The following is a 24197-nucleotide window of genomic DNA, read 5'->3' on the forward strand; positions in this document are numbered from 1 at the left end:
ACATAAAGAAGGAAGCCATAAGTAAATTGGGTAAGCACAGAATAGTATACATGTTAGACATTTGGGAGGGGAAAGACTTTAAAACCAAGTAAAACATAGAAAGAATCCCAAAATGTAAAATAAATTATTTCGACTACAACAAATTAAAAAGCTTTTGTACAAACCAAACCAATGTAACTAAAATCAGAAGGGAAACAACAAATTGGGAAACAATCTTCATAGAATCCTGTGACAAAAGTTTAATTACTCAAATTTATAAAGAGCTAAATCAATTGTACAAAAAATCAAGCCATTCTCCAATTGATAAATAGGCAAGTGACATCGATAGGCAGTTTTCGGATAAAGAAATCAAAACTATTAATAAGGACATGAAGAAGTGTTCTAAATCTCTTATAATCAAGGAGATGCAAATAAAAACAACTCTGAGGTATCACCTCACACCTAGCAGATTGGCTAACATGAGAGCTATGGAAAGTAATGAATGCTGGAGGGGATGTGGCAAAGTAGGGACATTAATTCATTGCTGGTGGAGTTATGAACTGATCCAACCATTCTGGAGGGCAATTTGGAACTATGCCCAAAGGGTGATAAAAGAATGTCTACCCTTTGATCCAGCCATAGCACTTCTGGGTTTGTACCCCAAAGAGATAATGAGGAAAAAGACTTGTACAAGAATATTCATAGCTGCGCTCTTTGTGGTGGCCAAAAATTGGAAAACGAGGGGATGCCCATCAATTGGGGAATGGCTGAACGAATTGTGGTATATGTTGGTGATGGAATACTATTGTGCTAAAAGGAATAATGAAGTGGAGGAATTCCATGGAGACTGGAACAACCTCCAGGAAGTGATGCAGAGCGAAAGGAGCAGAACCAGGAGAACATTGTACACAGAGACTAATACACTGTAGTATACTCCAACATAACGGAATTCCCCATTAGTGGCGGTGTAATGTCCCTGAACAATCTGTAGGGATCTAGGAGAAAAACACTATCCATAAGCAGAGGACAAACTGTGGGAGCCGAAACACTGAGGAAAAGCAACTGCTTGACTACAGGGGTTAAGGGGACATGACTGAGGAGAGACTCTAAATGAACACTCTAATGCCAATACTAACAACATGGCAATGGGTTTTAATCAAGAACACATGTGATACCCAGTGGAATCATGCGTCGGCTATGGGGGGTGGGGGGTAGGAAAAGAAAATGATCTTTGTCTCTAATGAATAATGCTTGGAAATGATCAAATAAAATATTATTTTAAAAAATTAATACCCAGCTGTCAATTAATATTAACATCCCAGAAGGGAGCAATAATCAAGGAGATAAGTTCCACATCATCCCAAATATCTGTAATTCCAATAAGCTGCAAACTAGGAGCTAGGCAAGACAGTTTAATTGAGGAAGAGCTAGGAGGTAGCATGTGCCAAGCAGATCAAATGACCTTGGCTATCACCTCCTCTTGGGGCATGGTAAAGATGTTCTAGGACCTTGAGCTCAAGAGCACTAGGAATGACAATACTCTCCCAGACCACAGGCCCTGATTTTAATTTGACCTTTGAAGGTATCATGAAGAGGAATAATTCTTGTGGGAAAAGATAGTTACCATCCCATGTTCACAACTCCTTTTATCCAGTAAGCAAATGCCACTGAGGAGTTGACAAGCCCAGGAGTGCTAGGAACTCTCAGGGACCTTAATTTACCCCATATGCCTAAAATAAATCTAACCAAACGTAGGGGGAAGTAGAATTTTAGAAAATTTAGTTATGATAGACTTCTGGTAATTACTGAATCAAAATAGAAAAGAATGTACAGTGCTCACTTTGGCAGCATATAAACTAAAATAGGAATGATATGGAGATTGGCATGGCCTCTGCACAAGGAAAATATGCAAATTTGTGAAATGTCCCATTAAAAAAAAGAGTATAGATATCTCTGTTGCCTGTAATACCTTCACCAAAATTAGCTTTCAATTTTTAAAAATTTCTTTTAAACTATTCAGGGATTTATGCTTTGAGTATTTAATTGAGGTATTTAAATGTGCTGTTTTTCCAATATTTTTAGTTGCATTCTTAATAAATTGATCCAAAAGAGCATTAAATTGATAAATAAAACTAGCATCTGTTTTAATAGATAAATGATTTGCTAATTGATTGAAAAATAGAAAGAGAAAAGTGGAATTGTCAGTATCAAAAATTAATAAAGAAAATTAAAGTAAATGAAGAAGAAATTATATATATATATATATATATATATATATATATATATATATATATATATTTCTACTGCAACATAGACAGCTACTATCCTGTGGAGGTGAGAAAGCAGTGTTAAGAACTTCCATCTGGGCATCCCCAAATCTTGGGAGTTTCTATATTATTCTAATTAAAGGATCCCATGAGAGAGGAGTTCAGTCCAGAGATTGTTTTCAATTCATGTGACTTCCTAAAGAAATGTCATCTGTTCCATTTTTAACTGAGTCATGTTCTTCCATTAACCCTGAATATCAATAAGCAAAAGCCTGCAACATACATCCCATGATTATTTTTTTCACTTTAAATGCTCTGAATATTACAGAAAGAATCCCAGAAGTTATTGGCTCAGAAGTTCTGAAAGTTGGAGACTTCCTCCACACATTTCCATAGTCTTCTGATTCCACTTCTTAGGTCCTTATGGAGTATTCCACTGTCAAGAGACCATCTCTTTGCCCTAATCTTTTTCAAATACCATCAAATACCATCCTGACCAGGGATGTAGCTTTTATCTTTCTTGGAGAATCGGGTCAATATTCCTTGTATGATATAGTCTCAAATTATATATACGAGTGCAAGAAATGCCATGGGGGCCACAATACTGTCTTTCTAGCAAGTAATTAGTAATCTTCATGATAGAAACATTTGTTGCAACTTCACTTTCCACTCTGTGGGTGACCCAACAAGAGGAGGATCATTGAAAGCTCAAATCCAACATATAGTTTCTATCTTTGTAGTATCTTATATTACACGGAATGTCACTTCCAAACAAATTTGTTGCTCGTGATGTTCTCTATCCTATAGTATCAGTTATTTCTGGATATATCTAGTTTCCACAAGGGGTCCAATTCCTTAAAAAACACAGTTGTTATCTAATCAGTGAGCACTAACTTTTTAAAACGAATCTTAAGTATAAAAGCCATAATTAAGTAGTATAGTCAGTTTGTTCATTGTGGGTTTTCTTGGCAGAGTTACTGTTATTTCATTTCCTTCTTTAGCTTATTTCAAAAATGAGGAAACAGAGGCAAATAGGATTAAGTGATGTGAGAAGTAAAATATCTTGAGGACCTACCTCCCTTCTAGCTTTGATCCTGACTAATGTGTCATATCTGGCCGCCTTATGCTGGCATCATTTAGCATCCCCTGTAGGCAGCATAAGCATCAACATGCCAGAGCCAGAGCAGGGAGGAGCTAGTGGGGTTTAAAAGGAGAGCTCAGGAAGGAGAGTGGCCATCGCATGGCACCCCAATGTTGCATGTTATAAAGTCATATCTAATGACCTGGAATCCCCTAGTGTCAGTGTCAGTGTTGTTGTCACCATGCAGGAAGGAACTCTTTTTACTTCCACCCTTGAACAGACTGACTCCCTGGGTTGGTGCTTGACATGGAGGCTTAAATCTGGGACCAAATCTTACCTTAAAGGAAATCAAAATATCTCTCTGTCTCTGTCTTTTTGTCTCTGTCTCTCTCTCCCTCTCTTTGTCTCTTTCTCTGTCTCTTTCTGTCTCTGTCTTTATTTTTCTCCCTCTCTCTCTGTCTCTATCTCTTTGTGTCTCTCTCTCCTCTTTGCCTCTCTGTCTCTGTCTCTCTGTCTCTGTCTCTGTCTTTCTCTGTCTCTGTCTCACTCTCATTTTATTAATAAACCATTATAACTCTGGCAAGACCACTTTTTATTTCTTAAATGGCCTTCTTTTTTTTCCTTCTGCTCTTGAACTAACTGATTCCCTGGGGTGGTGCCTCATCTTATCCCTTGATTATTTATTTAATTTATTTATTCTCTTACAACAATGACCAGTATGAAAGTGTGTTTTGCATGATAATTCACATAGAACACAGATCAAATTGCTTACCATTTCAAGGCGGGAGGAGGGAGAGGAGAGTAGGAGACAATTTGGATCTTATAATTTCAGAAAAGTATGTTGAAAATTATTATTACATGTAATTAGGAAAATAAAATATCTTTGAACAAAGAAAGAAAAAAGTATCAAGCACAGTATTTCATATAATTTGCTTTCAATTAAATATTTGTTGATTTGAATTGAATGGATTTATCTATTATAGCACCAAAAGGAAGAACTCACACAAATGGATGCAAATCTAGTAGAAAGATTTCACATCAGAAAAAGGAACTTTGTTTCAATTAGTTATTTTAAGTAATTGGATAGGCTTCTTAACAAGGTAGCAAGCTGCTTAACAATGGAAGATCTCAGTACAGATTGACTAACCACCTGTAAAGATACTGCTGAGATCATTCTCATATTGGGAGGACTTGAAATAGTTAACTCATAATTCTCAGTTTCTATGCTACAAGGAAAAGAACTGAATTCATAGGGATTCCAAAAGTAACTCAGAGATGTTCTTTCATTGTCACCTTTTTATCATTTGCCCCAGAATATGCTGCAAGCATCATTAGAGTCAAGTAATATGACATACCAGAAATGCTAAGTTCTGTTCTTCAGGGTTTCCACTACATTTTAGTAAAATCTCACAGGCTAGTATAACTATAGAGTTCTTTCCTACGATCAAGAGATTAAAAAAAATGGTCAATATATTAATTATACTAGTTTCTTATTGATTTCTGTTCTTCATCTTCTTGGTGATAAAAATGTATTGGTTGCTTGTGAATCCTCTCAAAATTCAGGACCCCAAATTAAAAATTCCACTAATGTGGACCTTGACGAAAAGGAGATCAAATAAAAAATATTTCTGCATCCTAGGAACAAAACTACTGTGCAAGTGTCAAATTTTAAACATTAAAAGGGGGGGATAAGTATATCAGAGCATTAAAAGCAATTTTTTAAAGGGGATTGGTTGAACCATTAAGGCTAAAAATTAGAACAAATTCTAGAACAAAAAATCTAGATAAACACCATTTCCTAAGGATATAAAGCATTTCAATTTTATGTTGTGTGGAATTTCATAGAATTATCAGGGAAAATAGAAAATATGATCTAGTTATTTAAGAAAACAAAAGTAGCTATTCATTTTACTCATTTTTTTATGGAAGCACAGAACGACACAGAATATACAACTATCCTCAGCTCAAATTGAGATTAGTGACTAATAATATACAATAATCATTCTACATTCCAGCTACTTTGTTAAGTGCTGGGGAAATAAGAGAAAAAATGATTACTTCGAGGAGCTCACAACTTAATGAGATAATCTAAAGTTCAATGAGTTCAAGTACTGCTTGTCTTATATAATATGGTTAGCTAAATATTTTAAAACTTAATATCACATTCAATGAAACTTTGATACATGGTAAAATATAGAAATGAACATATAATACAATATTCCAGAATTCTAAACTTGACTTAGTTTTGTTCTTTTGGGCTTTAATTACTAATAACATTTATGCTAGTGTATTCCTCTATTTCCATTGCTCAATATAAATGAAGAATTAAATGAACCCAAGCAAATTAGTAAAATTAATGAGTGAAAAGTTCATATAAATAATGTTAAGTACTAAAATTTGCTATCTAAATCATTTGTCATATTTTTAAAATTATGTTTTTAGAAGGACAATACTTGACCTTTGAATTATAATCTTTAAAAAAATGCCTTCCATAGCATTACATTCTATGTAATATTGCAGTGTGAGAATGGGGAAGAAGAGGTAATGAAATAATGATAAGAACTTTAATATGGCATATGTGGGTAGAAAGAAAGGTGATGCTAAATAAATTTAAAATAATAAGAAATAGGAAAATAGACAGTTGGGGTGTAGATATTAGTGTGTTGGATATAGAATCAGGAAGAGATGAGTTCAGATCCTGCCTTGGGTGATGTTCTTAATCTCTCAGACTCAGTTTCCTTATCTGTAAAATTAGGAGATGAACACCTGCCTCATCAGGTGTTTGAGAGGATGAGATTGAGGTGACATAATATTTGTAAAGTACTTTCTACCCATTAGTTGTATATAGATGTCTCAAAATTTCCCTATTCCAGTCCTTGTACACTTCTGCAAAAATATAGACAATTTGATAAATATTTAATGTTTCACCTAAGTTATCATAGGAAAGAAGACAAATATTTCATGAGTCTTGGTTTTGGCAAAACAAACTAAGAATATATATCAGTGTAGATTTTGCCTTTAACAATTACACAAGTACAGATACAAAGAATCTAACTTTATCTCTATCTTATCTAGCATTAGAGACAGACTATGCCTACTGGTAAGATTTTCTCTTCACCACATCATCCAGGAAAAGCAAACAAAACAAAATTTTAAGAAATAGTTTTTAAAAAATAGCAGGAAAAGGCTCAAAAAAGACCCTAATAAGACATTCTAGTTTGTAAAGTGTGTTATTTTGACAAATGTAAATACAGGCATCATAGAGCTTTCCCAAGCCTTTCAATTTCATCAATAAGAAAATCAACATCTGATTGTTTGGTAGCAGGGTTAGAGAAGACCATTCGAAAAAAATTGACTTTGTCTCCATGTGGCTGGTAGCTGATCATAGTTGTGCCACCTTCTATCATCATTGCCTTAATCTTTGGTGCAATCTGCATACAAGATAGAAATAGAAAGATAACTTACTTTTAACAATCTAAAACTTTATTTTCTTTCTAGATGTTTAAAATCACACACTGAGCTTGAAGGAGACTATGAAAATTGCAAGCTATCAAGTATATTTTAAGGTAGATATATTTAACTCAATAGAGGAAGGAAAGAGCTATGAGGTGAGCTCATAGTATTTGCATCTTTATGTTTCATAATCCAGAATTATGAATTTTCATAGGAAGATGTAAAGTAGCTAGGGTGCATCAAAATAAAATGTGTTACACTTAAGCTATAAAAGATTTTATGCATTTGGCAAATCAAGTAACTGAAACACCTGGAAAGTGGATAAAATGAAATATTATATGGCATATTCAAATTTCAAGCAGAGACAATAATAATAGATTTTAGTGCTCATTTTATTGCAACATGGCAACCTAAATGCAAATAGATTTATTTAATGAGGTTAGTTTTTTGGATAGTAAAACATGCTATCTATTCATGTCAAGTAAAAGGAGACCAACATTTCTTTTGGAGAGCTTCCCAGAACAGCACTATGCAAGTGTAGTTAAAGTTAGGGCCCCAGGCAGATAACATTGGGGCAGGAAATTTACAGGAAGGGAAAATTCAACTGCCATTAAAAATCTTTCATTATTTCTTTTTCTGTCCATTTCCTTATTCTTGAGGCATTGCATGGTTACTCATTATTTGATTTATCACATGTAATTTTGTTATAAGGGCCATTCTAGATAATGAGATAACTAACTATCTAGTAGGTTTCTTTAGTCATTATATACCCCTAAAAAAAATCCTACCTTATTTTATTTTATTTATTTACAGTATTTTTCCATGGTTCCATGATTCATGGTTTTCCCACCCATCTTCCATCCCCTCTCCTGTAGCTGACAAGCAATTTCACTAGGTTATACATGTATCATTGTTCAAAATCTATGTCCATATTATTACTATTTGCAATAGAGTGATCATTTAAAGTCAGCATCCCCAATCATATTCCCATTGAACCATGTGATCAATGAAATGTTTTTCTTCTGTGTTTCTACTCCCACAATTCTTTCTCTGGATGTGGATAGCATTATTTTTCATAAATTCCTCAGAATTGTCCTGGATCATTACATCACTGCTAGTAGAGAAGCCCATTACGTTCGATTGTACCACAGTGTATCAGTTTCTGTGTACAATGTTCTCCTGGTTCTGCTCCTCTCACTCTGCATCAATTCCTGGAGGTCATTCCAGTTCACATGGAATTCCTCCACTTTATTATTCCTTTGAGCACAATAGCATTCCATCACCATCAGATATCACAATTTGTTTAGCCATTTCCCAATTGATTGACACCCCCCTCATTTTCCATTTTTTTTTTGCCACCACAACAAGCGTACTCTAAATATTTTTGTACAAGTATTTTTCTTCATTATCTCTTTGGGGTATAAACCCAGCAGTGCTATGGCTGGATCCAAAGAGCAGGCATTCTTTTAAAGCCCTTTGAGCATAGTTCCAAATTGCCCTCCAGAATAGTTGGATCAATTCACAACTCTACCGAAGTATATTAGTATCCCTACTTTGCCACATCCCCTCCAATATTTATCACTTTCCTTTGCTGCCATATTGACCAATCTACTAGGTATAAGGTGGTACCTCAGAGTTGTTTTGATTTGCATTTCTCTAATCTGCATGGATTTAGAACACTTTTTCATGTTCTTATTGATAGTTTTGATTTCTTCATGTGAAAACTGCCTGTTCATGTCTCTTGACCATTTGTCAATTGGGGAATGGCTTGATTTTTTTGTAAATTTGACTTAGGTCCTTGTATATTTGGGAAATTAAACCTTTGTCAGACAGTTTTGTTATAAAATGTTTTTCCACTTTGTTGCTTCCCTTCTAATTTTGTTTGCATCAGTTTTGTTTGAACAAAACCTTTTTATTTTATATAATTGAAATCATTCATTTTACATTTTGTTCCCTTTCTCTTGCTTGGTCTTAAATTCCTTCCTTTCCCAGAGATCTGACAGATATACTATCCTATGTTCACATAATTTATTTATGACTTCATTCTTTATATTTAAGTCATTTAGTAATTTTGAATTTATCTTGATATAGGGTGTGAGATGTTGATCTAGACCTAAGTTTCCACATATGGCTTTCCAATTTTCCCAACAATTTTTGTCAGTGAGTTCTCATCCCAAAAGCTGGGATCTTTGGGTTTATCATACACTGTCTTGCTGAGGTCATTTACCCCTAGTCTATTTCACTGATCCTCCTTTCTCTCTCTTAGCCAGTACCATATTGTTTTGATGACCACTGCTTTATAGTATAGTTTAAGATCTGGTACTGCTAGGCCTCCATTCTTCAGTTTTTTTTTCATTATTTCCTTTAATTATTATACACCTTTTACCCCAGGTCTTCCTTGGTGTAAAATGACTACAGAACAAAGGGAATAGCATGGTACAATGGAATTAGGATTAGCCTCTGATCTGGACTACCCATGTAATTTATGTCATCACTTAAACTCTAAGATTCTCAGATTCTTCAATTGCAAAATGAACTCAATGGATATGAATCTGAAGCCTATTTCAGATATAGATCTAATTTTCCCAAGAATTATAACTTTAATAAAAATAAGAAGATTATAAAATGACATTGATGATTTTTTATCAAAAATGGCAAAGAAAGACACTGTCTTGAGCATGCATAACAAGAAAATAAGAAAGGCAAGCAGAGTAGTATATTATTACTTCCAACAAATTTAAAAAAAGAAAAGAAAAAGGCTTTCAGTTCATTGAAAGGTTAATTTGTGAAATATTTATGGAAGAACCTGAAAAAAATCACAAAGAAAGAACATAAACAGTTGAGGGTTTCAGCTGCATTAGGGAACCGATATAGTTGGAGATAAATTGTATATAGAAAGATCTAATTTCAACCCCTAGTTGAAATAATGATCAATTAAAGTTCCAATTTTGCTATAAACATTTCTATCATTGTCTTGTTCCATTAAGAATGAAAACTTCTTCATAGTAGAGGTTAATTTCTATTTTGTCTCTATCCCTTGTATTTGGCACAGAACCTGGTAAAAAGGCCAATGTTATAAGCATCTACTGTTTAGGGTTAATAGTCAGACACCATAATAAGACTCTTTCTTGGGATAGCTAGATCTGTTGATCTAGGAGTGCCTGGAGCACTCAGAATACACTGGCATTGCAGATAAGCTCTCTTCACTTCATAGAAGAGTGAAAAGTGATAAAGCTCAACTTCCTAGAAAAATTAAAAAGTCTCTTTGTAACATCTTAAATTTACTATCAAATAGTATTAATAGGCAGTCAAAATTAAGCAATATTGATTTCTGTTTTCTAATGGGAGAATTATCTCTTGTTACTATTCAATCTCATCAGATTCCTCATTATGCCATGGACCACACCCTGCCAACATTGTTTTGGGATTTATTTGGCAGGGAAACAGAAGTAGTTTGATATTTCCTTCTCTTGTGGATTAAGGCAACAGAAATTAAGTGAGTTGCCCAGGGTTACACAGCTACTAAATGCCTTAGGCTAGAATTGAACACATTTCTTACTGACTCCAGACCTAGAGCTCTATCCACTGAGCAACCAAGCCACTTCCCAAAACAATCTATTATTGCAGTGAAATTCCTGAAACTCATAAATATCAATGCATTTTTCTTTTAATCTCTATCTGATGAAGCCAAGATCAATATCCTTATCTAATAAATAATATTTGCCAATTTATAATTCACATATAGTAAAAAATGAAATTGTGATGACTTCATATCATGCTACTATTCCTTTATAGAGGATAAGAACTTTATGAAATTTAGTATTCATTTTAGTTTTCTTTCAGTAAAGGAGATAGAACTCTGCTTATCCATGTTACATTGCCCAGTCCAAGAAGACATAATGATCTAGTATAGAGAGTAATTAACATCATTTTTTATTTGAGTAGGTCCCCTTCATAGATGGATACAATCTAAAATAAACATCAAAAGCAAAACAAAACAAAAACTGACCTTTTGAAGTTCTTGTTGTCTTTCATATTCATTTGAAATGCTTTTAAGTCTTGGTGGGATATACCAGAAACAAACATTAGTGAGTTCAGGCTTGAAAACAAGAATGGAATATAAATAATACAATAAAAATTGTTAAATTTCTTCTAGATTTTTGCTCACCTTGATTGTTTCAAAGTTGATATTACTTTTCTATAATAATATTTTGTTGTTCCCAAATTCTATGTAAAATTGATTTTAATTATTTTTAAATTTTGAGTTCCAAATTATCTTCTTTCTTCCCAACCTTCTTATTTCATTCCTTCCTTTCCTCCTTCCCTGAGACAGTAAGCAATCTGATATAGATTTGACATGAGATGTCATAAAATATTTTTTCCACTGTAGTCGTTTTGTGGAAGGGATCTCAAAAAAAAGTGGGGGAGAAGAAACTGAAAGATTTTATACTTTGTTTTGTATTCAGACTCCATCAGTTCTTTCTCCAAAGAGATAAAATTTTTCATCATGAAGCACTGGAATTGTCTTGGGTTGCTATATAATTAGATATAATATCATATCATATTATATTGTGTAATGGTTTTATATAATATATAATTATGTATATTTTATATGATATATAATGTACATAATAATAAAATTATTATATAATAACTAGATCATTCATAGTTGTTTATCAAGAAATATTGCTGTTACTATGTACAATCTTCCTCTGGTTCTGTTCACTTCACTTTATATCAGTTCATGCACACCTTTCCAGGTTTTTTCAAAATCATTCGGCTATTTCTTATAACACAATAGTATTACAATACAGTCATCTACCAGAACTTTTTCAGCTATTCTCCAATTGGTGAGCAACCCTTCAATTTCCAATTCTTTGCTATTACAAAAAGAGCTTCAGTAAGTATTTTTGGTACAAAAGTCCTGTTCCTCTACCCCCACCCCTTTTTATCCTTTTGGGATATATTCCTAGTAGAAGAATTTCTGGATCAAAGGACATGCACAGTTTTATAGCCCTTTGGCCATAGTTCCAAACTGCTCACTGAGTTGGTTGAATTGGATCAGAGATCCAGCAACAATGTATTGTTTGTGTCCCACTTTCCCCATATTCCCTCAAACATTTATCGTTTTACTTTTTCTGTTATATTGGTCAATCTGATAAGTATGAGGTATGTAATGGGGAAAGGATAGAGATAGGATAAGATACCTCAGAATTGTTTTAATTTGCATTTCTCTAATCAAGAATTATTTAGAGCATTTTTCATTTGACTGACAATGGCTTTGATTTTTTTCATCTGAAAATTGCTTTTTTTAATCCTTTGACAATTTATCAATTGGATAATGACTTATTTTTAAAATTAATTTGACTTAGTTCTCTATATATTTGAAAAATCATTTTATTATCAGAGATATTTCCTACATAATTATTCTCCACCCCTTACCCCCACTTCCTATTTTTCTTCTAAAATTGGATAGCTTGGCTTTATTTGGGGGAAAAAAAAAACTTATTAATATAATCAAAATTATCCATTTTATCTAATAGCTCTTTTCTATCCCTTGTTGGCCGTAAATCCTTCCCTTGCACATAGATATGATGGATAAATTATTCCATGGCTCCCTAGTTTGCTTATGATATCACTCTTTATGTATTCATGTGGACCATATCTTGGTCTATGTTGTGAGAAGCTAGTCTATCTTCAGACTGCCATATTATTCCAAGTTTTTTATATAGTTTTTGTCAGATAGTATGTTCTTGCTCCCAAATCTTGGATATTTTGATTTAACAAACACTAACTCACTATGGTTATTTATTAATAGTTATTGTGCACCTAATCTATTCTAATGATCCAACACTTTATTTCTTAGATAATACCAGATTGTTTTGATAATTACCACTTTGTGACAGTTTGAGATCTGGTATACTAGGTGACCTTCCTTTACATTTTTTGTTGTTGATGATACTACTTTTTAAAAGAAAATGCCAATATAGTAAAATTTCAGAAAATAGTTACTTACATTAAAAGAACACTTTAAAATTGAATATTTATACAAATTAATTTATTTAATCTATAAAATTATTCATTTCCATCTTTCTTTTCAAATCTTGTGAACAGAAAAAAACTAGTCATCATATGATTTGTTAGACTCAAAATTTTAGTTCCTAAAATATTACTATTTGTCGCATGTCTACAATTCACTTTAAAAAAAGTTTTTTTTAGCTGAAAATACTTTAAAATTTTTTTTACTAAATTTCTTTCATGGTTAAGACTCATAGTCCTCCAAAGAAGGATGAGAGAATGGACTATATTATGATTCCACTAAGCAGTTTTCTTCATCTGGTAACTTATTCCTATTAAAAAATGTTATATGACCTCAATTATCCATACTTTGTATATCTCATTCTCTATAGAAAAATGTCATTTAATATAAGTTAAGAGATGAAAGAAACATTAGATTACTCTGGGTTTGGTGCCAGAAAAATCACTTTAGCAATTGTCATGGGATAAATAATTTTAAAAGAATACAAATAAATTAAATATGTTTTTTAAAGATTTTTTAGAAACTTAGGTCATTAAAAACCATTACTTCAATTCCAATAACTTTTGCATTTAAGTGAGCTTAGCTAACTCCCAAATCCAAATCATACAAAAAATGTCTTCATTAATTACATGGATGAACAAGAAAGAGGGTAGAATGGGAATAGAAAAAATATTTCATTGCCTGCATATAATCATCAGGGTGTTTTTTTTTTGTTGTTTGTTTTTTGCAAAAAGAAAGAACATGTTAAGGAAGAGAAGACAAGTAAAGGCTTAAATAAGGGAAAGAATGGGGAATTAAAAGGTGAGGAAGGAAAATATAAAGGAGGCATAAAATAAGGGAAAACAAAAGAAAAGACATAATAAAAGAAAAAATGAGAGAGTTGAAAAGGAAACAAGTGGAAAGTAAAGGAAAACAAAAGAATAGAGAAAGGGGAAAAAGAGAAGACAATTGAAGGACTTACTTCTGCATCAAATACAAGCTCAAAATTTTCTTTTTTCTTCAGGATCTTGTAAAGATAATCTGCCAACTCCATAAATTTATTTATCTGAACTTCAAAGCCATAGGTGCCCTTTAATGAATACAGACAGTTTAATTTTCATTCACAAAATTTCATCTGATATCAACAGGTTAATTTCTGTTGTACTGATTTCAATAGAAATATGCCTATCATACATGATGAATTAAAAGCTTGAAAAACAAACAATTCCTAAAACAATGACTTTGTTTGCGGAATGTTTGTGCCAAAGAAACCCACATGCATTAACTAGAAGGAAAGCCTGTGTAAGCCTCTGAGCCATTTCTTTACTCAACTATAATATCAGGAGGTGAGATGAGATAACCTCCTAGATCACTTCAGCTATAATTCTATGTAATCTTGTGACCCTACATAAACAAATACAATTAAAAGAAAAGTAGCTGTGATGCATTCATCAGTAGAAAAAACAAAGAACACAGATGAGAATTCTACATTTCCTGTCCTAATAGAGTCATTTTTTGTAATATTAAATTTTGTTCAGGTATGTAATTTTATTATTAAGAAATTCTAATGCAGTTATTGTTTCCAGTGTTTCTGAAGGTCAATTATTAAATATCTAGTTGGAGACTATGTTTTCAAAACTATTCAGTCTCTTGCCCTGAATTCATTCAGTTCCTGAAAAATCTAAGGTCACTGTGTTCTACATAGTAAGAGGGTCATTTTAAATCCCTTTTCAAGTTCACCGTGATGTTCTCTCCCTCCAGCTTCTTAGCTGGGGAACTCACTTTGCTTCAAGTTTCTTTTGAAAAAAAAATAAGGCTAGTTAAGAACTCTCTTCATCTCACATCAGTCAGACTCCTTCCCTATTATCATCCCTTTCACTCCTATCTCTTATAAAAATGTTATTCATTCAGTCTGTCACTCGTGTCTAATATCCCATGTACCATAACATGCCAGACCTATTTCACTATCTCCCAAAGTCTGTCCAAGCTGATGTTCATTGTTTCTATGGCACTGTCTCATCTCATGCTCTGCCATCCACTTCTCTTTTTGCCTTCCATAATTCCGGATGTCAGGTTCTTTTTTAAGTAAGTCCTGTCTTCTCATTATATGGCCAAAGTGTTTAGCATTCAGCTTCAGTATTTGCCCTTGCAATGATTAGTATGAATGAATTTCTTTAAATATTGACCGATTTGATCTCTGATACCAATTGATTCTCAAAAGTCTTCTCCCACATCACAACTCAAAAGTGCCAATTCTGCAGAGCTTGGCTTTCTTTATAGTCCAGCTCTGACAACCATATGTTATGACCAGAAAAAACACGACTAAACTGACCTTTGTTGGCAAGGTAATGTCTCTGTTTTTTTTATGATATACATATTTGCCATAGCCTTCCTTCCAAGGAGCAAGCATCTTTTGGTTTCATGGCTATTATTTCTAACCATAGCACATACAAGTGTTCTTTAAAAAATATATATGAATTATATTTTTATTTGAATTTTAAATAAGAGATAAAATGAAATAGGACAGTTGATGGATCCAGTAAGAGCTAGATTCAAATCTTGCCTCTGATACATGCTGGATTTGTACCCCTTGACAAGTTACTTAACATCTCAGTCCTCCCCTCTCTGTCCATGAAAATATTTAAAAGAAGGTACGAACAGAAGGAATCCATGATTTTTGAAGGATGACCTTTCTTCACAGTGCCTTTTCCTATGCTGGTTTCCATACTGAACACAAGTTTAGGCCCTATCTCTATCCCTGAAATTAACACTTGGGAGAAAAGTAAACTATTATTTAAACAATATTATAGCTGTATTTCACAGTATTTTTTTAAAGTGTATAAATCATGGAAAACCTTGAAATAGATCTAGATATGGGGTTTCACAGATAATTCTTGAAGTTTTGGGGTTTTTTTTTAAACCCTTGCTTTCCATCTTGGAATCAATACCATGTATTGGTTCCAAGGCAGAAGAGTGGTAAGGGTGTGGCAGTGGGTGTCAAGTGACTTGCCCAGGGTCACACAGCTGAGTGTCTGAGTGTCTGAGGACAGATTTGAACCTAGGAACTCCCATCTCTAGGCCTGGCTCTCAATCTACTATGGTGTTTGATGGTGATGAAAAACTATTGTTCTACAAGGAATGATGGAAACAGTAGTTTCAGGAAGAACTGGAAAGAACTACTACATGAACAAATGTGAAGTGAAATAAGCAGAAATGGGAGAACATTATACACAGTAGCTAAAATATTGTGTAAGATCAAATGTGATAGATTTTGCTCCTAATAGTAATACAATGATCCAGGACAATTCTGAGGATTAATGAAAAAGAATACCATCTATCTGTAGTGAAAAAACTGTTGTAGTAGAAATGCAGTTGAAAAGATATGATATTTTACTTATTTGGGTATATGATTTGAGGTTTTGGTTTTATAAGATTATTCACTCATAAAAATGAATAATATGATAATATGTTTTCCATAATACATGAATAACCCAGAAAATTAAATTTGAAAAGAACTCAGTTTAAAAACAGGTTTTTTTGTTTCTTTTATGTTTGTTTTGTTTTGATGTGGTCAGATATTCAACATGAAGGCAGATATAGAGTAGGAGCATCAAGGAGCCAGACCTTTCCAACTTCACTTTCTTTTTGATCAATTTGATTTTCATTAAGTTGAGAACTTGGAAATGAATAAATAGATGAACATTTTAAAGCATCATATATTCACTACATGTTAAGTACTAGGGATCCAAGCACAAAAACAAAGCCAGTCTATGCCTCAAAGAAGTCTATGTTTTGGGGTGTCCTGTAGCTTGGGAGGGCCACTTGGAATCAGAAAGTTAGAACCCTCTGGTGGTGAATGGTGAATGGATCTATAAGAAGGAAAATTGATATAACTCATCCAAAAACAATCATAGAATTGAATTGGATTTAGTTTGTTCCAGAACAAGGGAGGTCATCGTATATGGAGATAAATGCCTCTTGATAAGAAGGTTGGTGAAGAATAAAGAGGTAAGGAGTGAAATGAGATATGATGTCTTACACTTCCTGAAATAGCAGTTTTAGGAGTTGAGAGTTTTAAACTCCAACTTCTACATAGCTCATTTTTTTAGCAGGCACATAAAGTTTGGATACATTGGACAACCATGAATGGTTAAATAATAGTATGCTAATCAACAAAGCATTTATTAAGCACTATGTGTCAGCTATTGTACTTAATGGGGAGATATGAAGAAAGGCAAAAATATACTTCCATAAGGAATATATATTCTATTGACAGAGACAACATTTAAATTATTGCATATACAATATATATCCAGAAGAGATGGAAGATAATTTTAGAATGAAGGAACTAGCACTGAGAAGGATCAGAAAAAAAATCCTCCAGGAAAAATGTGGGATTTAAGCTAATCTTTAAGGAAGCCAGAAAGTCAGGAGGGTAGTTTAGAAGGGAAAGAATTCCAATCACCAGGCATAACCTGTGCATGGGTATGTGGTCTGGATATATAGAGTGGTATATGCTAGGGACTCCCTGTAGGCCAATGTAGCTAGATTGTATAGTACGTAAAGGCAAGTATTCAAAGACTGGAAAGGGAGAGAGGGATCATAATATGGAGAAACCTCAAATGCCAAATAGAAGGCTTAATATGTAATTCTGGAAATGATAGTGAGCTGCATGAATTTATAGGGGGGGTGGATAAAGGCAGAGAATGTATCATGGTCATGCCTGGCTTTAGAAAATCACTTTGCAGATGGGAAATGAGTTATAAGGAATTTCACATCTTAAGTCAGATAGTTGTCTCAATCTGCAAACTTTTATTTAGCATAAACATGGATTACCAAAAAGAATAGACTATTTATAACCCTGTGGTATTATGGTTCACTTTTGTTAGCTACCTGGTCTTTGTGTTGTCCAATCATCCAAGTGAAATCCCACAAAAAAACAAAACAAAACAAAACAAAAAACTTGTTTATCCTCATTAAGGAAAAGTTTTCTCTTCACCACTTCTTAGTAGATAGAAGGAAAACAGGATTACATGAGCCTTAAAGCTTTATAGTTGGAAATTCTTGAACCCCTAAAAACTACATTACCCAAAATTCCTTTCTGTATTACCTAGAATCCTTTTCCCTTTTCCTGTGTCCTCGCCTTTGCGTGATTGGTTATAAGTTGCTATAACTCCTCCCTCTTCCTTTCTTCTTTCGGGAGAGGGCTGAGTTAGCACCTTTTTTAGCTAGTTCTTTTCTACTTTAATTATTATTAATAAATCTTATAATACTTGAGTTGTTGTATGTTCATTTTAAAACCCACAAAGCTAAAGTACATGAGAGCAGAGGGTAGCTTGGCAGAGAATAAAGGATGTTCAACAGATATAATATGGTACCATCATGCACTATACAGCACAGACATGACATGCCCAGCAAATACAATATTCCCATTATAAATTAGCAGAGAACAATGTGTAGGCATTACTGTTCACTGGCTGTCCTGCAACATCAGAGGGATGAGATGTCATGTGCTCTCTCAGGACCTCCCACCATGTGTGCTCTCCATATATGCTCCCTGGCCACATGGGTCCTTTCCATATTCCTTGGACATATGTGTACCTTACACATGAACTTTGGATATGCTTGTTCTCTACATATATGCCCTTCTGTACTGGCAATAGGTTAAGCAATGGTAGAGAATATCCAATATGTACATAGAAATGTCTGTTAAAAAAAAAAAATCCTGGATGTTCATTTAACTTTTGCACAGGATCAGTCATTTTTCATGACATCATAACATCTACAGTTGTCACTGAAAATTGACTTTCGGTTGGTTTTCTAGAACTTTTTTATTCATTTCATTTTATTTCATTTCATTTTATTTCTTGCTTTTTAAATAATTTTTATCATTTAATTTGCTATACTATTTAATGGAAAATCATTTGTTTAAAAGAATAATTCTCTTGGCTGGCTAGCAAAAGTAAAACCATTGGAGGTAGCTCATGAGCATTAGGTTGTTTAGATGCTAATCCATGGAGCTCACATTTAGAACAAAATTTTTTTGGGGGTGGTATTCAAATGAGGATGATTCCCAAGAATTTATGATAAGCTAACATAACCATTTCCCCCAAATAACTCAAATCCCAAACAACACAGATGGTGAAATCTTACCTTTGCTTTCCACATTAACCAGAGTTTGAAGATATCAACATGCCGGCCACACTGAATTGTCTTGTCCCCAGTGTCATAGCCTATATCGTAGTGTTTATCAGGCTGGAATAGATACTCAGCGCACATCTGGTTACATGATTTAAGAAGACCCTAGCAAAAATATTCCACATTTAGTGAATAAACTATTTTAAAAGTATTTGTAACTGTTGTTTTCTATTAAGTTAGCATTTATACTAAGTAGTTTGGTATTTCAACAAACTCATTTTCACTACTGTGTGTCCACTGGCATGCTGATATGGATCATAAGCCACATTTACCTTCATCGATAAGTAAATATAAAACATACAGTTGACCTTCATTATCCTTGGATCTAATATTTATGAATTCACCTGATCAATGAAACTTATTTGTTACACTAAAATCAATATTTATGGCACTTTTATAGTCATTCATTGACATGTGAAAAAGAGCAAAGATAATTGAGTCAGTTGACAGTCATTTTACTACTGGAGATTGAACAAGGTGGTGCTCTGCCTTCTTGTTTTAGCTCATATGTTGTAAATAAACATTCTTTTCTCAGTCTATTTAGTACTATGTTATTTTGGTGTTGATTTTACTGCTTAACTATCCTCCTAATATAATGCTAAATTTCTGTCGTGTTCCTAAGTGCAAGAAGATTGTGCTGTCTTCTTAGAGAAGAATATGTTGTGGAGAAAATATGTTAGATGTTTCATTCTGGAATGAATTATAGTACCATTGTTCCCATGAATGCTCCTTAGAGGACAAAAGTTATATGCTGAGTGGTTTCCATTAGGTCTTTTACTTCCTTAAAAGTACCCAGGTAGCACTTGAAGTGTCTATGTGCTATCACTTGTTCTTGATCATTTAAATAATCCTTTTTTTCTGATCTAAGGCTTCATTACTATCCCTGATCCTCATAAAAATCTGGGCAAGTTATTTAATCTTCTCTCTGTTCTAGATATCTCTTTAAGACTAAAGGGAGTAGAAAAAGCATCAACTTGCTTTTGTATAGAATTTGCTCACCAGGAAGTACCCCAAAGCAAGGAAATCAAAAGTCCAATTTATTCCTCATCCTGGTTCCCATTCCTAATGTCATTTCAATTATATACTTATACAAGAGTAAATAAATAATTTAAATACTTTTGATTTTGGAATTCAAAACAATCTAACATACTTAGAAAAATGTGAAATATTTAGTTGAAACTTGAAGACTTTAGCAGATATTCTCACTGAGACAAATTATACTAATGATTTATAAAATCTTAGCCACCTCAAATTTAAAAACACAAGAAAATTATTGTCCTTTTAAAATTAGGTAATTATATTAAATATATATTTAATGGCAAGTACAATACTTGTTCCTGTAACTTTAGAAAATAATAATTAATCACAGTTTAAATATCAATTATATAAACTGGGGTGCATTGACAAGGTCTATAAGATCTAAGGATCCTAAGCAGTTAAAATATTGTGGTTCTCCAATTTATTCTCACCTACCCACTACATTTAAAATTCAAATATAATCCTCCCATTTAAAAATTACGGAGGTCCATCCTCTCCATATTATGAGTCAGCCCAAGATAGCTTAGATAAATGTTTTTAAACAGCAGAATCTTGCATATTCACCCACTGACAAGAATAGGCAGGCTTTTACTAAAGATCTATCCACTGTCTATTTCTCCACACAAAGGACAAGTATATATCTATAAAAGGAATTCCATATTCTTTGGTAGGGACCACTGCTTCAAGTGTTAACTATTTCTTTGTACTCAAGCTGTGAGACAAGAAAGATTCAGAAGAGCACTGGTTTGGAAAGGAAGCATAAGAAATGAAGAATCACATCCTTTCTTTTTACCTTCCCTCCTCCATATCTATGTCTTTAAGTCACTATTTGACATAGTGGAAATTCTTGCTCTGATGCTCAATATACCAAGCTTAATAAGCTTTATTCCTTTACTGTTGAAAAACTATCATCCATTTCCCACCTAAATTTACAAAGAAATCTCATATTAAAAGTATGAATCAAAACCAATGGTTTGACAATTATCTAAAGCCATCTGAAAGATATTGACAATTGTACTATGTTAAATGAAATTATTTTCCATAATGTATTATATACCATTTGCTAGATTTAAAAAATATTATTGAAAAATTCATCAGTACCCATAGTACAAAGTGTATTTTATATGTATATATATATATATATGCTCTTTAATGCCTTGCTCATAATATGATCAGAAAATGTTCAATTTAAATTTCTCATAGTTATGGTGTCCCAGCTATATGTCATCCAGACAGATAATCCAGAAACATATTTTCTCCTTAATGAATGTCTATAAGAATATTAGTAATAGAAACAATAGCTACTAAATGTAATACCTTAAAATTTACAAAGCACTTTAATATATTATCAAATATTTTCAGTTTACACATATTTCCATAGATAACCTTAAAACCTTATTGAAAATGTTGGTGCTTTGAGAATTAAGGGAACTGAACAATAGACATAAAATGCTTTTCCAAATCTTTCCGTCATTTCAGGAGTTAGAAATTATAATAAACTACAATATAATCCATTAGTTTGAGAATTCCAACCACTTTCACCCATTGGGTATCTACTTCCTACTTCTCAGAGTCTTTACTCACTTCTCTAAAATACTTATAAAACAAATGCTCTTAGTCATGACTTTCAAAATAATTATCTTGAGAGAGCTCCCTGAAACTTCTTTGAAAAGTTACAAGTTAATCATTTGGGCTAAATGCAGTTGCTATATCAATTTAATTTTCATACTTAAGAAAAAAGAAACTAAGGTAGAAAAATGTAAAAAGTATCCAAAACATGGATAACCTCTTACTGCAAGCTAGAAATAAACACAATAATTCATATTTTAAAGGATCAGTGGTTTCATTGATATTTTAAAAAAATGAGATTTCTAAAATTCCTTTATTAATGCAGGTAAGTAATGTTTATATTTCTAACACACTCATTCATGCCTAAAGTAACACCTACTTTTGGCTCTACAGCACCAATGTTCATTGGTTGACTAAGTGCAGAGATGGGAATCATTCATTTATGGGGAGCTAACTTCGTATATTTTATTATCATTCTGTTACAGAATTATCAAAACAAGATACACAATTATGATTTTGTATCCATGCTTTCATTTTCAGGACATTCACTACACATTTAGAGAAACTTGTATCATGATGGAATGAAGTTCATGATTTAGTCATGTGTACAACTTACCATTTCTCGAATGAGGACAACTGAACACTGAAGAGGGACACCCATCAGTTTGTGGGGATTCCAGGTCACAGAGTCGGCCCTAGGTGACAAATCAGCTACAAATTAGATAGTGATCATATTAAGCCAGAAAATTAAAAAAAATATTTTTTACAGATATGACCACAGAAAAAGTCTCTTTCTCTCTCTCTCTCTCTCTCTCTCTCTCTCTCTCTCTCTCTCTCTCTCTCTCTCTCTCTCTCTCTCTCTCTCTCTTTCTCTCTCTCTCTCTCTCTCTCTCACACACACACACACACACACACACACACTCCTTTACTTCATAGGTTCCACCAGTAGCTTCCTAATGCCTCTGAGTTAAAGATAGATTCCTCTGTTTTGCATTTACAGCTCTTCATCATCTGACTTCTTCCTACCATGTAAAATCTTCTTTCATTTTTCTTCCCTCCACACATTTTATAGTCTAACCATACCAGATGACTTGCTATATCCAATATGTGATGCTACATCTCCTATCTCTATATCTTTCCAGGGGCTCTTTCTCATACCTGGAATATAGTTCCTTCTCACAGCTGCCTCTTAGAAACTCCAGTTTATTTCAAGACCCAGTTCAAAAGCTACCTTCTTTAGGAGGCCTTTCTCATTCTATGGTCTCAGTTTATAAATCCTTGTTCTCTAAAATTACCTCATATCTGTATCTATCACAGATACACTTATACACGTCTATGTTATTTCCTCCAATAAAATGTAGGGTTCTTGAAGGCAGGGTAAACGTTTGCTTTTTCTTTGTCACTATCACTTAGTACAATGCCTGACACATAGTCCTGATTAATAGTTGCTTATTAATCTCCTATCTCTATGCTTTTTCATTGGCCATACATCATGACTGGAGACTGGAATATTCTTACTGTCACCTCTTTGAATTCCTATTTTCCTTCTGAATTCAGCTCAAACACCATCTCCATCAGAAAGCCTTTCCTAATAGATGTCCCAGCCACTGGATTCTTCCATTTCCCCTGATTACCTTCACTCAACTTTGTAGGTATTTTGTATATGCCTAGGTATGTACATGTGTAATTCCACCTATGCTTTTCATAGCTCCAGTGTTCACATGCCTTGCATATAATAAAAATTAGTTACGGTTTGCTGTTTGACTAATACCTACTTTTTAATGATTAAATCATTCCCCCAAATAAATAGAATCTATTCACCTTTCAATGCCATGGAGCTTATAAGAATGTTTTTTGGACATCAACAATCCACCTCCCCATGCTGCCTAAAACAAATGTGAAAAATTATTTACATATCATTCGTTTTTAAAATCTCTCATTTATGTCTTGTTCATTAACTCTATCTAGCATATCAATTTTAAATTGGACTAGAATAATTCCTCTTTTCAAAAGCATAACCCTAATTTCAATTATACCTTTCTGGGTCTAATTATGCTTTATGACAAATGAAAGCCCTTATTTGCCAATTAATGCAAGAAGTATTTTCAAGGACAATGAACAAAGATAGACAAAATCATTATTTTGCCATCAAATTTGACAATAATTCCCAACAACCCAAATTCTATTCTATTAGCTTTTACTATGGGAAGATTCTTATTCAAAGACTGGAGGAAAACTGCCAAAGTAAGGCTTTCTGAACCACTAGTTTCCATGTGTTTAGATTCCCTTAAATGACTCTTGAATACCATGTTATTTTGATTTAAAGAAGTAAAAGTTTTTTCATGATATTATTAATGTGCTGGCCAACCAAGTGGACAGACACACAACATTATAAACATTATGGATCTGGGCCTAGAAGATAAAGAGTAAAACTCGAGTAATATCTATTAATCAATAAAGTGGAAGCTATCCACATTATCATTTCAAAAGCATTCTTTAAAATTGACTTTCATCTGTTTTGATTTTTTTTGCAATGTAAGCCTGTTTAAGACAATGAATATATTAATTTAAGTTAATGAGGTTGGAGGAAAAT

General features: G+C 33.3%; 1 protein-coding gene and 1 non-coding gene across 2 annotated transcripts in view; one reads left to right on the plus strand and one right to left on the minus strand.

Moving 5' to 3' along the window:
- The first annotated feature begins 1811 nt into the window (after positions 1-1811).
- LOC130458626 (U6 spliceosomal RNA) lies at positions 1812-1915 on the plus strand. Its single transcript, XR_008918037.1, has one exon. It is a non-coding gene; the product is annotated as a U6 spliceosomal RNA (small nuclear RNA).
- A 4669-nt stretch (positions 1916-6584) lies between these two features.
- Positions 6585-24197, minus strand: part of LOC100024319 (glutamate decarboxylase 1-like) — a 47535-nt gene continuing 29922 nt past the window's right edge. Inside the window, exons 10-15 of the mRNA XM_056821098.1 lie at positions 23426-23490; positions 22221-22299; positions 18953-19102; positions 13782-13889; positions 10790-10879; positions 6585-6758 (exon numbers count right to left, since the gene is read on the minus strand). Of these exons, the coding sequence (XP_056677076.1) occupies positions 6585-6758; positions 10790-10879; positions 13782-13889; positions 18953-19102; positions 22221-22299; positions 23426-23490 (666 nt within the window). The remainder of the gene's footprint in view (positions 6759-10789; positions 10880-13781; positions 13890-18952; positions 19103-22220; positions 22300-23425; positions 23491-24197) is intronic.

Source organism: Monodelphis domestica, chromosome 3 (assembly GCF_027887165.1).
Source record: "Monodelphis domestica isolate mMonDom1 chromosome 3, mMonDom1.pri, whole genome shotgun sequence".
NCBI lineage: Eukaryota > Metazoa > Chordata > Mammalia > Didelphimorphia > Didelphidae > Monodelphis > Monodelphis domestica.